The sequence below is a fragment of the Staurois parvus genome, unplaced genomic scaffold (genome assembly GCF_062004578.1).
Source record: "Staurois parvus isolate SC_StPar_1 unplaced genomic scaffold, SC_StPar_1.0 ptg000642l, whole genome shotgun sequence".
NCBI classification, from domain to species: Eukaryota; Metazoa; Chordata; class Amphibia; order Anura; family Ranidae; genus Staurois; species Staurois parvus.
The window spans coordinates 190,342-206,357 of NW_028318438.1; the positions used below are offsets into that span (position 1 = coordinate 190,342).

The window sequence follows — 16,016 nt, forward strand, 5'->3', positions numbered from 1 at the left end:
CGGGTGACACGATTTGATCCAGGAGGGATCAATCATTAGATTTCAGCCAGTGATTTCTGTCTGAAATCACATGATCGGTCCCTGTCCTATCCTGTCCTGTGTTGACATATACACAGGGCAGGATATGATGTCATTCTTCTCTGCCTGGACACATTCCGTTCCAGACAGAGAAGAAGACATCCAAAAAGTGAGTACACAAGCACTACACTACAGTTAGAACACTCTAGGACACATTTAACCCCCTGATCGCCCCCCCCAGTTAACCCCTTCACTGCCCTGTCCCAGTGTCACTGATCAGTGAAGCGATTTTTACAGATCAGTGTCGCTGGCGACTTCCGATAGAGTTAGCGCCCCTCCCAGATAGCGCCAGATTGCCCGCCAGTACACCAGTAATCCCGTTTAACCCCTTGATCGCCCCCCCCCCCCCCAGTTAACCCCTTCACTGCCCTGTCACCAGTGTCACTGATCAGTGAACCACTATTTACTGATCACTGTATCAGTGTCGCTGGCGACTTCCGATAGTGTTAGCGCCCCTCCCAGATAGCGCCAGTTTGCCCGCCAGTACACCAGTAATCCCATTTAACCCCTTGATCGTCCCCCCAGTTAACCCCTTCACTGCCCTGTCACCAGTGTCACTGATCAGTGAACAGATTTTTACTGATCACTGTATCAGTGTCGCTGGCGACTTCCGATAGTGTTAGCGCCCCTCCCAGATAGCGCCAGTTTGCCCGCTAGTGCACCAGAAATCCCATTTAACCCCTTGATCGCCCCCCCCCCCCCCAGTTAACCCCTTCACTGCCCTGTCACCAGTGTCATTGATTACAGTGAACAGATTTTTACTGATCACTGTATTAGTGTCACTGGTGACTTCCGATTGTGTTAGCGCCCCTCCTAGATAGCGCCAGTTTGCCCGCTAATGCACGGGATTTTTTTTACCAAAAACATGTAGCAGAATACATTTTGGCTTAAATTTATGACTAACTTTGAGTTTACGATATATTTTTTATAGCTGAAAGTAGAAAATATTGTTTTTTCTCAAAATTTTCGTGGTTTTTTTGTTTATAGCGCAAAAAATAAAAAGCGCACAGGTGATAAAATACCACCAAAAGAAAGCTCTATTTGTGTGAAAAAAAGGACGTAAATTTTGTTTGGGTACAGCATTGCATGACCGCGCAATTATCATTTGAATTAGTGCAGCGCCAAACAGCAAAAAAAGGCCTGGTCATTAAGGGGGGTAAATCCTCTGGGGCTCAAGTGGTTAAGCTAGGGCCTCACATACTTTTTCCTCCCTGCACTGTGAATGTTTACATGTTATGTGAAATTAAACCATGGCAACATCTAATGTTTGTGGAGTATTATGTTCAGCAGACTGTGTTCTTCTATTGTTGTGACTTAGATGACGTTCAGAGCACATTTTATGCCCAATTCATGCAAAACTCCACGTAATCCCAAGGGGTTCACATACTTTTTCTTGCAACTGTACATATCAACACAAACACACATACACATGGGCGACCACATGAAAATAAAGAGGCAACAACAATTAAAGAAATTAGTAATTATAATTAAACAAAAAATACAAAACAATGAAGAATAAATATTAAGAGAAATATGTCAATTATGGAATCCAGCGTTATTTTACACTAAAAAGGTGGCTAAAGATATGATTAGTACATATACAAAATGAGAGAAATCATAGTGTTTATTTATATAGAGGTACATAATACTGTAATAAGCCTGAACTGTGCAACACTTTCTCATGGAAGACCCCTTGAGTCAGTCATTCACAGGCCAACTTTATTTTGGAAGCTACCAGGTTTTGTTTATCCCACAATTATTTCTGTTTTGACGACTAATTTTATTTACAAATTACTGGCACAGCTATGGGGGCTAATTTTGCCCCCAGTTACGCCAATTTAACTATGGGTTTCTGGGAGGCTCGTTACATTTGGCGGAAAAATCTCTACTCTGCCCACATAGTTTTTTATGGGCAGTATTTAGATGACATGATCATCATTTGGGATGGTTCAGATTCTGATGTCCACGCCTTTGACTCCTATTGTATTGCCAATACATTTGTCTTTTACATTTGTGTTTAACAGTTCTTCTCTGGATTTTTTAGATCTAACACTATGTCACGAAGAGAAAACCTTATATGCCACCAACTACACTAAACAAACGGCTGGTAATTCCTTTCTACATTTTTCCAGTTGTCACCATCCCAGTTGGGTTAATAATATTCCCAAAAGCCAGTTTTGTCACTTGCGCCACAACTGCATTAAGACATAGGACTATACACAATAAGGCCAATACATGAAACAAAAGTTTCTCGACAAGGGGTATCTGTCACGGATCGCAGCCACCAACATGCGACAATCTCACGATCGCGACGTCTAATATGTCCTGATTGCAGCGTCAGACCCCAGACCTTCTCACCAAACTTGTGACCGAAGGACTGGCCGATCCAAACCACGATGTGACGTGCGTAACAATACCACGCCCAGCCAAACCCTGCACAAAGATTTTCCAGCTAATGGACTACAATCTATGTACCTGCGACCTGAGCGATTGTTACTGGGTCGGGTTAATTACACAACTAACCCTCCACACTGCCACCACCTCCTTTTTGTACAGAGAAAGAGGAAACTCGCGTTATCAGTTATAACACTATAATAATTGAAATAATCGTCTGCATAACCTGGTCATTGACACAGGCCGGTTATACAGAGAGTTAAACAAAATAGCGTCTCTTTAAAAGGCAGGGATTCGTAAATTGCAATTAAGAACTATAGAAACAGTTCAACACTTTCAGAAAGAGAGATTTATTACTAAAAGGCTCAAACAGGTACAATAAAAATATTTACAGAGAAGATGTAACTAATAGATATAGATCTAGATATATATAGATCTAGATATATATAGATCTAGATAGAGATAGATAGATAGATATACACACACATACACACATATATACATATATACACACACACACAAACAGCATAGCACAGCAAAGAGATAACAAAAGTTAAAGGGTTGAGTTACTTGCCAGTAAGCCTTTGATGTAAGCAGATCCAAGTTTTTTAGAGCAGAATGGTGCTTTGATCTCACGCTGTTACGATGGAAAAATGAGAGATGTCTTCAATTCTACCTTCCTTAGGCTTGACAGCCGGTTTTAAAGTTTCCCAGCAGGGGGTGGTTCTGAAGTAACAAACCAATCCCTTGTGCAGGGAGGGATCGTCGGGCGGAACCCTAAACTGGAGCCCACATCTTTCATAATTCATATTCTGGTTCATAACTTCCCAGCTGCACAAGCTACAGTCCACCCGCAGGTATTTTATTATGCAGATAATCCTGAGGATTATTTAGATATGAATTATGAAATTATATGTGGCACAGTTCGCAAGTTCTTTGTTCCGGCTCCCCTGATGGTCCGAGATAATTCGAATGACCCATCAAACTGTTCGCCTGCTCCTAGCCAATCTGACAGGAAGTCTGGTTTTAATGCAAGTCTCATATTCCAAGATATGAAACATAGGGGAAAAATTTATTTTTGAGAAGTGTTCAGCTAATTCTGTCACCTATGCTGAGTTAAGTTTATTAGCCCAGAGTCCTTTTCAACTCCTGGGAAGGCTCTGTTATCTTTTCACGAAGTGTGAAATTACACATGTTCTCCAGGCAGTGAGGCACCACCTGGCTCCCTGCTGGGATCTGGCCTGTGACACTTTTAACACACTCACACATCTGTCACTTTGCCTTTCAGGAAGGGAGGGGGGGGGACGAGAATGAGGGAATAACATATCAGGAGGGTCAATTCCTCTGCCAAGATGGAGGTTGAAGCCAAAATGGTTGAACCGTGTCCATCTCTGATGCGCGCGTTTGCGACAGTATCCAGCAGACAAGGTGAAGGAGGCTTATTAACTCTACCTCAAAGAGAACTCTGTTGCCAAACGTCCAGCTGACACCACTAACCCTGTTCATTTTGTCACCCAATTTCATTGTCAACATGGGAAAATGGAACAAATCTTTAAGAGACATTGGTCCATCTTGTTAGAGGACCCACATCTATCCTCTGCTATCACCCAGGCACCCAAAATGACATATAGAAAAGCCCCTAGTGTTAAAAACAAAATTGCACCCAGCAAATTGAAACAAACTGCACCATTGTCCAAACCCCTTTCTTTGAAAGGAATGTATCAGCGCAAAAAATCCTTATGCCTAACATGTAAACATGTTATACATGGTCAAAAGCAGTTTCAGGTCAGGAACAAAACTTATGATATCAAAGCCTTTCACAATTGTTCCTCTGAATATGTCATTTTTTGCCTCACATGCCCTTGCGAATTATTCTACACGGGTAGAACCACACGGACACTGAGGAAACATTTCGGCGAGCATCGCCAATTCGTGGAGGAAGGGGTTGAAAAACACAGTGAACCTAGGCACTTCAAAGAGCACCATGGAATGCTCCGAAGGTCTAATGTTTTGAGTCATTGAGGGGATCCCTAACACATACCCCCCTTCTGAATGTTACAAAAGATTATGTGAACAAGAGACCTACTGGATATACATTCTGGACACGCTGGCCCCCATGGGTCTCAATGAAGAGACAGAAATGAAATTAGTACTATTATTTGATTTTTGGTAATATAGCTGTGTTCCACGTCGTGGACTCACGCACATCGTTCCACATTTTCTGGACCATATCCCCCCTCTTATGTATCAGGCTTATTACAGTACTATTTACCTCTATATAAAAAAACCACTATGATTTATCTCATTATTTATATATGTAATAATCATATTATTATTATATCTTTAGCCACCTTTTTAGTGTAAAATAGTGCTGGATTCCAGAATTGACATTTCTCTTTTCAATATTTATTAATTTTTCATTCTTTGTTTCATTATTACTGATTTCTTTCATTGTTATTGCCTCTTTATTTTCATGTGGTCACCCATGTGTATGTGTGTTTGCGTTGATATAAGTGCATACACATCACATGGTTTTTTGTTTTGACACATTGCCGCTATGTTATCGACTGTTCCCACAACTTTCCCTAATAGCATACAAGACCGTTTTGATACATTTGCTGCTACGTTAATTGATTGTGACTGTTCCCACGATCTTCCTTATTTTCACACACCAATACAAATGGAGATTGCCATCCTAGCCAATCAGATTTGACAAAGAAGCCGATTGGTGCTCCAAAATGCGTTCCCTAGGCTACAGACCCAACATCCATGACACCACTTCCGGTCCACAGTGGGGTTTTTTATGCCACTTCCAGTTCCGGTTTTTTGCTTCAACTACAGGAGCCAATGCCCTCCAAGGAGCCCAGATGTCCGGTTCATCCTTCGGCTCCATCTGGTCTTGGATGCCGCTACTTACACATCTGACGAGTGGCAGCGGTCCTTACACTACTCATGGTCATTTCTCATGGGTATTTCAATTCTTCACAAATGCGAGTGCTACAATTATGGTTTTTAAACAGTTTTCTTTTAATGCTGCACTTAGAGGCACCGCCTTGTGTTCCCAGAGAAACATTCTAGTCTTTTGGTGGAGCTGCCTTTAGGTGCTTTTATGGACTTTAGGTGCTTTTATGTGTATGGACTTCCTATGACATGGACTTAATATTGTCTGAATTTTAACTCTTTGTATCACGCTTTGTTTTTTACTGTAGGTTTGTGTCATATGCCAGTTGTATATTTTTCAGTTTGCCCTGACCAGCCCTTGCTTGGGCAGTCTCTCGCCAGGTGTATGACATAACAACCGGATATGGGACATGTGACTTCCAGTGAATGTGCTGTCTTAGTGATCCCAGCAGCGGCCATCCACACTCCTTTCTCAGTGTCCTGAGGATCCTGGGCTGAGCAAACTTCTGTTGGGTCCAGGATCATGTGTCATCCTTCAGCTTGTGGGAATGTGGTTCCCCTATCCACTGGCTTGGTGATGTATCAATCTGCACACTCCTACATTCCTCGATTTTAACTGTTCCTGGGCTTGTGACTATTGACTTCCACAAGGTTGTTAGTGCTCCTTTATTTGTTGTTTTCTGGCAAGTGCCAATAGCTGCCTCTGCTGGCTGTGTGGCAGAGCCTGCCAGGGAGAAGGAAGCCTTAAGGAGGAATTCCAGCTTCTTATCTGCTGGATCCTTGAAGACCTATACATCATCCACAGGACATGTTAAAAACGTATTCAGGGATGAAACAGATGAATCCACTACAGGCACGCCCCACTTCTTAAACTTCCCTTCCATGTTATAAGAAAGAAAAACTCTTTGGTGGCACAAAAAACCTCTCTGGGTGATCCCAGTCAGCATACATAATCTGTTCCAGGAGAGGATGCACTGGAAAGGCTTGAGTACTCTGGAAGTTTTAAAGAGCCCAGAGAAGAATAAGTAACCTCAGAGGTTTCTACTGGGGTAGCCTGAACCCAGAATGTACCATATCAATAAGGTCCTGGACTAAAAATCTCTGAGATTGAGAGGCAGAAACCGCCTGCTTTTCCTCAGGCTGTGACCCCCCCAGACAGACTCCACTGCCTGACCTTCTTCCAGCTCCTCAGGTTTCACCCATTCTTGCTCCAGGACTGGTGGCTCTAGTGATGGAGATCTCTCCTGCTTCTTATTCCTCCAAGAAACAGACGTAATCATCCCTGCGATCTTATCCTCTAATCCTGCTAAGGCTAAAGCAAGATCATCTTTGGTTACATACACCAAAGCAGATGTACAAGTAGTAGCCACAATGCCAGATAAACGCAGTGGCTTAGATTGTGCAGTCGCTTCTGGCCTCTCAGGAGAGGATATCACAGCGGATCTCCGACTAGGTTCATCAGGACCTGACAGCGGAGCACTCTGCTTTCTGGAAGACGTTACTCCCCTTAGTGCTAAGACCTGTGTACCATCAACCAGTAAACACAGAGACAAGATACATCTATGCAAATAGTGTGATTCAAAACACTCAATTCAATCTGCTGACTTATGGGTAGCTAGAGGCAGCCTCCTGTCTGACTGGTCAATGCTCCCCCCGAGGGAAGTACTCATGTGCCCCCTTAGATCAGCCTACTCTGTATCCTAGCCACAGGAGTGCAGCAGCATCATCATCAGCGCACGTGTCCAGGATGTCAGATAAATATGACCAACTTCCATTTCCGGTCGCTACTGCAAATGTGCGCGTGCCCCACAGCAAGCCATACTGCAAGGCGCAAAAAAAAAAAGAAGACGAAGAACAGGCAGGTGTACTCCCCCTGGTGGCAAATTGGCCAAATGCTAAGAGAAAAAAAAAAAACATACCTTTCTTTTTCCTTCCAAATATTGTTTTTTTTTATTATGATTTTTAAATGGAAAAAAAAAAAAAAAAAAAAAAAAAAAAAGGGAGGTAGCTTACCAGTCCCACCGCAGGTCCCTGACTTCCACCAGGAACCAACCTTCACCCATCACGGTGGGCATCATCATGTATACCTTCAAGGACCCAGTTCCCATTAAGTGGGGCCACTGGAAAACATCTTGGTCAGTTTTTTACTGTACAGGGTTTCATTACGCAGGGTCCAGCGCTTTAAGGCTGCATTACAGGCAAAACCTGGAGGATTCTTCTCCTTATCCAGCAAGGCTCGGGTACCATCCTTTTTAGCTAATAGCTTTCTGAATGGATCTGAATAAAGTCCCTGATTCTTAAAGGACCTTAGGTATGCCCCAGGAGCACAAGCAACACTTTAGTGACCATCCACCCTACAAACACTGGCGAAAAAACGGAAGTACTTCCTGTGTAGGAGGGGTTAAATGGGGAGGATTTCCTCTCTGATTGGTCGAGCAGTGTCCATTCACCTATAGGTAGCATAGAACCCACATAGTCATGAATAGCCTGCTCTGTGTCTCGTGATGTATGCTAAAGAAATTTATATATTGCCATCATATCTACCCTTAAGCATCTCTTCTGCAGGGAAAACATGCTTAATGTGTGTAGAAATTAGCTATCAACAGAATATATAGGAGCAGAAAACAGGGATCTCTACATTAGACCAATATGTACTACTCCACAGCATGTAAAACCTCAGCTCCTGGACTTCTGTTTACACAGTTAACCACTTGCCCTCCAGAGGATTTTCCCCCTTTCCTGACCAGGCCATTTTTCGCAATACGGCACTGCGTTACTTTAACTGACAATTGCGATGCGTGGAACAATTGCAACGCTGAACATAAATTAAATGTATGTCCTTTTTTCCCAAAAATAGAGCTTTCTTTCGGTGGTATTTGACCACCTCTGCGATTTTATTTTGTGCGCTAGAAACTTTTTTTGAAGAAAAAAAAAAAATAAATCTATATTTTTGACTTTTTGCTATAAAACATATGCAATAAAAATCTTTTAAAAAAAGCTAAATTTCTTCATAAATTTAGGTCAAAATGTATTCCGCTACATGTCTTTGCTGAAAAAAAATGCCAATACGTGTAAATTTATTGGTTTACGTGAAAGTTATAGTATCTACTAATGGCGGTATATATACTGGAATTTTAAGTTTTTTAATACTAGTAATGGCGGCGATCAACGACTTAAAGCTGAACTGCGTCAGGCATTCTGACACTGGGGGGAACTAACTGCCACTGACATCCCCAGTGACACTAATACAGTGATCAGAGCTAATAAAAAGCACTGACACTACTAATGACACTGGGCAGGACTGTGTGTTTTACTGTGTGCTGTGTTTTACTAGGTGGGCATGCTGTTTTGTTTCTCTCTGCTGTGCAGAGAGATACAAAACAGCATGTCCATGCTTCAAGGAGAGAGACCTGTGTTTTTTTTACACACAGGTCTCTCCCCTATCAGCTTTACCCGACGATCGCCGTCCAAGACACGGTGATTGACATCTCTAGACGCCAATAGCAGCGTGGGTAGGTCGGTGCGCACCTCCTACCCGGGAATGCAAATCACGGATATATACACGTGATTTTGCACAGCCCTGCAGCAGTAATTTTTGCTATAAAGTGGCAGGAAAGTGGTTACAATCACCAATAATTTAAAAGGAAATGTAGTGGCTTTTTTTTTTTTTTTTTTTTAGATATAGCTGAAAGATCAGCTTAAAGCCCCACTCATGGGACCAGACATTAGAAGCTCCTATCTCATCAGGCTGAGCCACTGTGCAGTTAGAGTACCTCTGTGGATGGCATTATAATCTCAGCTTCCAAGACCAATGGGTGCTAGTAATTTAATCTAGAAAGATCTTCCTGCATGTATTCATATTCTAAGCCATTCCAGCATGCCATTTGAGCAGGAGGTTACAAGTCGGTGTGCAGTGATTACACGTGGAGCCCATCAGAGTCGTTCCTATAAGAACACAGTGAATAGCGGATTGTAGGTATAAATATACAGAAATCCCCCTGCGCTCCACAGACCCTAGTGAGTTAGCTGCTATCACCTATTCTCTATACCGCAAGATATGTGCAAACAAAATTATATAAGTGGTGAAGCGCTCAACTTAAATAATAGTGAAGATTATCTCATACCTAAATAAATATGCAAACTCAATAATCAATATAAATGACCAACTAGTGCAATATCCCCATATACAAATTATACGTACCTGGTGGTATAGTGATAAACAACTGATACCTCTTGAACTGTGCAAATATACAAACTCAATAAACTAGTGCAATGTCCTCACATATAAAAATTATACGTCCCTGGTGGTATAATGATGAACAACTAATACCTCTTGAACTGTGCAAAGTGATACTTATATCCAATTAATTAAACCAATTAAATAAGATATTAATTACAATGAAATAAATTGTGATGCCACACTGTGCAAAATCATAAAAAGTGTTCAAATGACGTCACTCCATGCTGCAATTGTGCTCTTCGTGAAAATCTTGACGTGACTCCCCTCAATAATAGCCAAAGTGCCCCCTCACCTTCCACATTCGACCCTTGCGGGTCATAAAGCTTTATATATATATATCATATATCTCTGCCAGGTGTTTTTCCTCCACTGCCTCCACCATTTTAAAGATGGACCCCCTACTAAGCAATATATTGCCAAAACAACCCAAATTTATCTACAGGAGAGCTCCTACTTTGAGGAATAAAATTATGAAGAATGTATTAGATCCACCTAAGGTGAATAGAGAAAGTACCCTGTTTAATGTTACAGGTTTTTATCCTTGTAAAAAATGTAGTGTCTGCAAAGTCACAAAAGGGCAGAATCAAAAGAAGAAAGAGTTTACATCTAATAGCAATGGGAGGTCATTTGAGATTAAAGATTTTATCACGTGTAGAACTGAAGGTGTCGTTTACGTTCTGGAGTGTAACTGTGGTCTGCAGTATGTGGGACGCACTAAAAGAGCTTTGTGGGCGAGATTGAGAGAACATGTGAAAAATATACAAAAGGGTAACCCAAAACATAGTGTCTCCAAACATTTCGCTAGTCATCATGGGAATGACCCCTCGGGATTGAAATTCTGGGGGGTGTAACGATATAGAAAACACTGGAGAGGGAGCCACAAAGTGAGAACAATAAGTCAGGCGGAGTCCAAATGGATTTTTCTTATGCAAACGCTGACACCTAGAGGCTTAAATATTGAATTTGACCTCAATTGTTTCATTAATGACTTTTGATATTACTTGGTTTAAAGGTTAAAATGTTTTAAATTGGTTTTAAAAATATATGATTCCATCTATGTGAACATGTGGTATGGGTATTATACAGGAGTCTTTATCGGATGATGTTTTTATTGGATTTTATTAAATTATGTAGAATTAGGTGTAAATTAATTTAATTAATATTTCTTCAAATTAATAGGTTTAAAATAATTAGAATATATTAAATTAATTTTATGAAATGGGGTAGTTTTAAAAATATGTTTATGGGGGAGGGGAATCATTAGTAGTGGATATGTGTGATTTTACACATATATTGATTTATCCCCCTATTATGTGTGTATATATTTATATTTTCCTTTGTCATATAATTATATATAGGTATAGAGCATATACCTATTTTAATAATATTTACCATATTTTAATAATATTAACCATGGGGTTTAATAAAGGTTTTTTATCGGGGGGTTATTTGTATTATTTTGGGAACAGTAGAGAAGGCATAATGGGAAACCAGGGGAACTAGCGGCGGATCGCGGCTGTCCTATGCATAGTGGGCTCCATGAAAATGGAGCAAATATACACGCCCCTTGTAGATTATCCCCAGTAGTTAAAAGGAAGTCCGGCCATCCAATGCGGCATCCTGAAGAAGCCACGTGATCGTGGCGCAACGCGTCAACGTATTTCCGGTCATAGGGGTGACGTACTTCCGGTGAGGGGGCACTTTGGCTATTATTGAGGGGAGTCACGTCAAGATTTTCACGAAGAGCACAATTGCAGCATGGAGTGACGTCATTTGAACACTTTTTATGATTTTGCACAGTGTGGCATCACAATTTATTTCATTGTAATTAATATCTTATTTAATTGGTTTAATTAATTGGATATAAGTATCACTTTGCACAGTTCAAGAGGTATTAGTTGTTCATCATTATACCACCAGGGACGTATAATTTTTATATGTGAGGACATTGCACTAGTTTATTGAGTTTGTATATTTGCACAGTTCAAGAGGTATCAGTTGTTTATCACTATACCACCAGGGACGTATAATTTGTATATGGGGATATTGCACTAGTTGGTCATTTATATGGATTGTAGGTATAGCTCGCAGTGACAAAGAACAAATTACTTCCCCTGACACCACTCAGACCTTCCGAAGTAACTTCCAACCAGAAAACGAACATCCCAATATGTGATGCGATGTGTAGTTTCCTGAGGGCCAAGCAGTGAAGAGGGAAATTATGTGCAGTGCTACCTTCCATCCACCCACATAGACCAGGAAGACGAGAAAGTTCATATTTGATTTTGCCGATATGCTAATGATTTTAAAATGTTCTATATAGGAGAGGGAGACTATATTTACCCATTACATATGCAGGATCTGCTTCCTGCTTAGAGGTACTAACTAGTAGCCCTCCTCAAAATTAAGAGTGCAAATTGAGCGTTTACTCACTCTAGTGACTAATCTACAAACTGCTGTATTTAACCATTAGCCGCCCGGCCTATAGCCGTTTGGTGGCCACAAAAATGGTTTAGCTTTCTGGGGTGTACGCCATTTGGTGTCCTCCCGCACATGCGCAGTTCGCGAGGTTGCAGAGCCGCGCAGCGGCGCGATCTGTCACCGGCCGTGTACCTCGGACACGGCCGATGACAGATCTGAGTACCGGCCCCCGTTGCCGGTACCATGTGACCTGCTGTGACCAATCACAGCAGGTCACATGACAGTTGTATACAATGGATGGCTTCATTCATGCCAGCCATTGTATACTAGTGTCTTGCTGTGACTGGTCACAGCAGGTCACATGCACATGTCATGTGATTAGCTGTGGCCAAATCACAGCTAAGCACAAAAAAAAAACCTGAATGAATCGATGTCATTCAGGTAAATGCTTGCTTATAGCAAAGTAATTCTTTACTATTAGCAAATTGTGTAGAAAAAAAAAAAAATTACTGATCACTTCCCCAAAGTAGTACAATGTTACTATGGTAACATTGTACTACTTTGGCCATAGTAAAATCTGAAAAACAAAATCTTAAAAAAAATGTAATAAAAAAAAATATATATATTTTTTTTCCCCCATACTGTCACCAGTCAGTGTCCCTGTTCACCGCCATGCCAGTTATATGATGACGCTGTACTGCACTGGTGACAGTATGAAAAAAAAAAAATAGTGAAAATAATTTTTTTAATTTTTTCATTTTCCAAAAAATTACAAAAAAATACAACTTCAAAAAAACTTGCCATGCCTCGTATGAAGTACGTCGGACTGTCTACTCTGCAAAAAGGGGTCATTTGGGGATATCTGTACTATTCTGACATTCTTGGACCTCAAGAAATTAGATTGGCTGTCAGTACTTCAGGATTGATCAATTTTCAGATCTATACCATAGTTTGTGAACTTTATAACTTTCCTACAAACTAAATAATACATCCTAATTTGGGTTATTTTCACCAAAGACATGTAGCAGAATACATCTTAGCCTAAATTTATGAAGAACAATTATTTATTTGCAAACTTTTATAACAGAAACAAAGAAAAACGTGGGTTTTTTTTCAAAATTTTTGGTCTTTTTTTGTTAATTTAGCAAAAAATAAAAACCCTGGCGGTGATTAAACACCACCAAAAGAAAGCTCTAGTTGTGTGAAGAAAATGATAAAATTTTAGTTTGGGTACAGTGTTGTATAGCCGCGCAATTGTCAAAGTGTGAGAGCGCTGAAACGTGAAAAATGGCCTGGGAAGGAAGGTGTAAAATTGCCCGGTATTGAAATGGTTAATACAAAACATAGAGAAACATTTGTGAGTGTCGCATTTTTAAATGTTCAGTCTTCTAAGTAAAAACAATAGTAATGCACTGAATATCCACTATACTTTTCCTTTAAGCAAACCATTCACAATAATTTATTAAAGTGGAACGTTAGTCAGAACCTACTAGATCACTACAGGCTGGCCCTTTTTGCAGGTATAGGTATGTAAAACATTAAAAACAAGTGCCTATACTGTTTAAAATCCAGTAATACACCATCTCACCCTACTCTGCACATGAGCAGTTGCTCTCTTTTTTTGGCACTGTGCCAAATTTGTGAAGGGCGATCTGCTGACAGTCTAAAGATTTACTGCTGCTCGGGGGCTCTGAGCTGCAGCAAAATGTCAGCCTCCAGCAAGAACAAACGGGAACAATTCTGGAGGCAATCTACAGCACACACTCATTTTGGTAGCATAACTATTAATGTGGAATGTATGTTCCTACTAAAGAACATTTTTTTTTTTCCAAGGTGTTATGGGCAAGGTTCCACTTTAACAAAAGCATGCAATGCCAAGCTGCATGCAGAGGTAAAGACTCCAGTGAGAGGGAGAAACAAAATTTGGCCCCAGTACAAATCATTAGTAACACCTAATCTGGAATATGCAGTTCAGTTTTGGGCACCAATTCTCAAAAAGGACATTACCTATCAAGCTGTTATGCATAAAGTTCAACAATCCAGATGCAGAAAGTTCAGACACAAAACATATTGTACCATTTGAAGTGGGTGTTATTGGAGGATCTGATTACACGAAACATTGTTTCATGTATAAAAAAAAAAAAAAGTCAGGGTCTTCTGGCTCATTCGTTCATTACTCCTGGCTTATCTTGTCAAAAACACAAATGAAGTGTCATAAAACATTAGAGAACCACTCCACACTACTGCAATTGAGGGGGAGCCCTAAGCAGAAGGTTTTCAGACATTTCATTAGTGTGCTGAAGAACTGCTGACATGTAGTATTTTTTTCCACTGTTGTCAATGCTGGTTCAATAAGCTGCATGTCCACATCACAATGGAGAAAGCACATGAAAGCCACAGAATGACAGGTCACACATGACTTTAATGAACGAAATTTAGACAAGCGTTTAAAAAGGACCTGAACTGGGAAGACGTGCCCAAAAATGGCAAACAAAGGGAAAATGACTAGTTGCCAATATTATCTCTGGGATTCCTGTAGCTTATTCTTCCGATTAACATGTAACATGAAATGTTCTGCAGTGTGTCTCTTTGCAGTGACGAACATCTTGGTAGAGGCAGGGCTTTGATTTCTCATGCCAGTGCTGACCCTCTTATAACTTGTGGTTTAGAAAGCAGCATTAGAGGTGCAGAAAGTAGCTAACCACAGAACAAAGAGCAGAAAACAGTGATTCTTGCTCTATAGGTCACCAGGTAGAGCTTTTGCTGCAACAAGGTGAACAGTGAGCAGCACAATAGTGATGTCAACAAATTCTACTTGTGAGACTATTGGTCACAGGCAGCAGTGCCTTAGATGTTTTCCTTATGCAGACACACAGCTGCAAGGCTTTAGGCACAGCAGTGCTTAGTCATAGTCTAATGCTAGGAAATGCACTGCTATTTTTCATCAGGACAAAAAAACAAAAAAAAGTACATTTTTCACCGTATTGCTTAAAAACATTTAACATGTAAAACAGAAAATGTTAACTCTGAGTTTAGGTTCACTTTAACTTTACTTAAGTATCGTGAACACCACTAGTTAATATTGTATGAATGCCAAAAAAACCATCAGTCATTAATGTAGATGTACAACATTATTACAGCAGACAGTTTGTGGTACAATTTCAATGGATCTCATCACTTACCTGCCACAAGTTTTGCCCACATCCATTATCCCATGGTAAATGAGAGTCCATCTGACTGTATTGCTGACCTGTGGAAAGAGAATAAGACTATTAGCCACAAATTATTGAACACCAAAAATGGTATGCAGTTAAGAAATTCTATCTTGTGGCTCTTTTGTTACCACTAAGAGGTAGTAAAAACGGCAATCTCCGAAAGCATATAAAAGTGGCTGGTAGCAAGTGCTTTTAATCACACTCCTGACTAAAACTGATTTCTGGTGGAAGTGACTCAGGCTGCTGTAAAGCAACCCAATAACTTCCAAACATTGCCAAGGTACCACGTTAAATGTGCTAAAATCAGCTTTAGTGTATTTTTATGCTGAATATATTGAGTTTGATAAACATGTGGGCTTAAATCATGTGACATGTACATCCATGACAGTGGTTTATTCTTAATGGATGATTAGTTTTGGAGGTGCTTTGTTTTTAAACTAGGAACATAAAAATAAATGTGAAAACAAGTAGATTCCCTTTAATTGTATTAAGACATTGCATTTCTTCAAAACAAATTTCATTGACACAACATCCATGCACATATAGTCAATTTGAAGATTTGTATTATAAAAAAACAACCAGATAAATACTCACTGCTAAGCTCGACAGACATCCCTTCTCCTCTTGAATCTTGGGAGCTACTACTGCAGTAAGTTTGTTCCATAGTTTTGCTTGTATGATGAGAAGAATAATCATTTCTAGAGCATTCATTTGGACTTTTAAAACCCACAGATGTCTATACAACATAGGGATAGTTACATGAAAAA

At 40.3% G+C, this 16,016-nt stretch overlaps 1 protein-coding gene across 1 annotated transcript in view; it reads right to left on the minus strand.

Annotated features, from left to right (window-relative positions):
- The window catches only part of KNL1 (kinetochore scaffold 1), a 102,325-nt gene that overhangs the window by 67,290 nt on the left and 19,019 nt on the right, over positions 1-16,016 (minus strand). The window contains exons 6-7 of the mRNA XM_089693939.1: positions 15,844-15,985; positions 15,217-15,284 (exon numbers count right to left, since the gene is read on the minus strand). Coding sequence (XP_089550065.1) covers positions 15,217-15,284; positions 15,844-15,985 — 210 coding nt within the window. The remainder of the gene's footprint in view (positions 1-15,216; positions 15,285-15,843; positions 15,986-16,016) is intronic.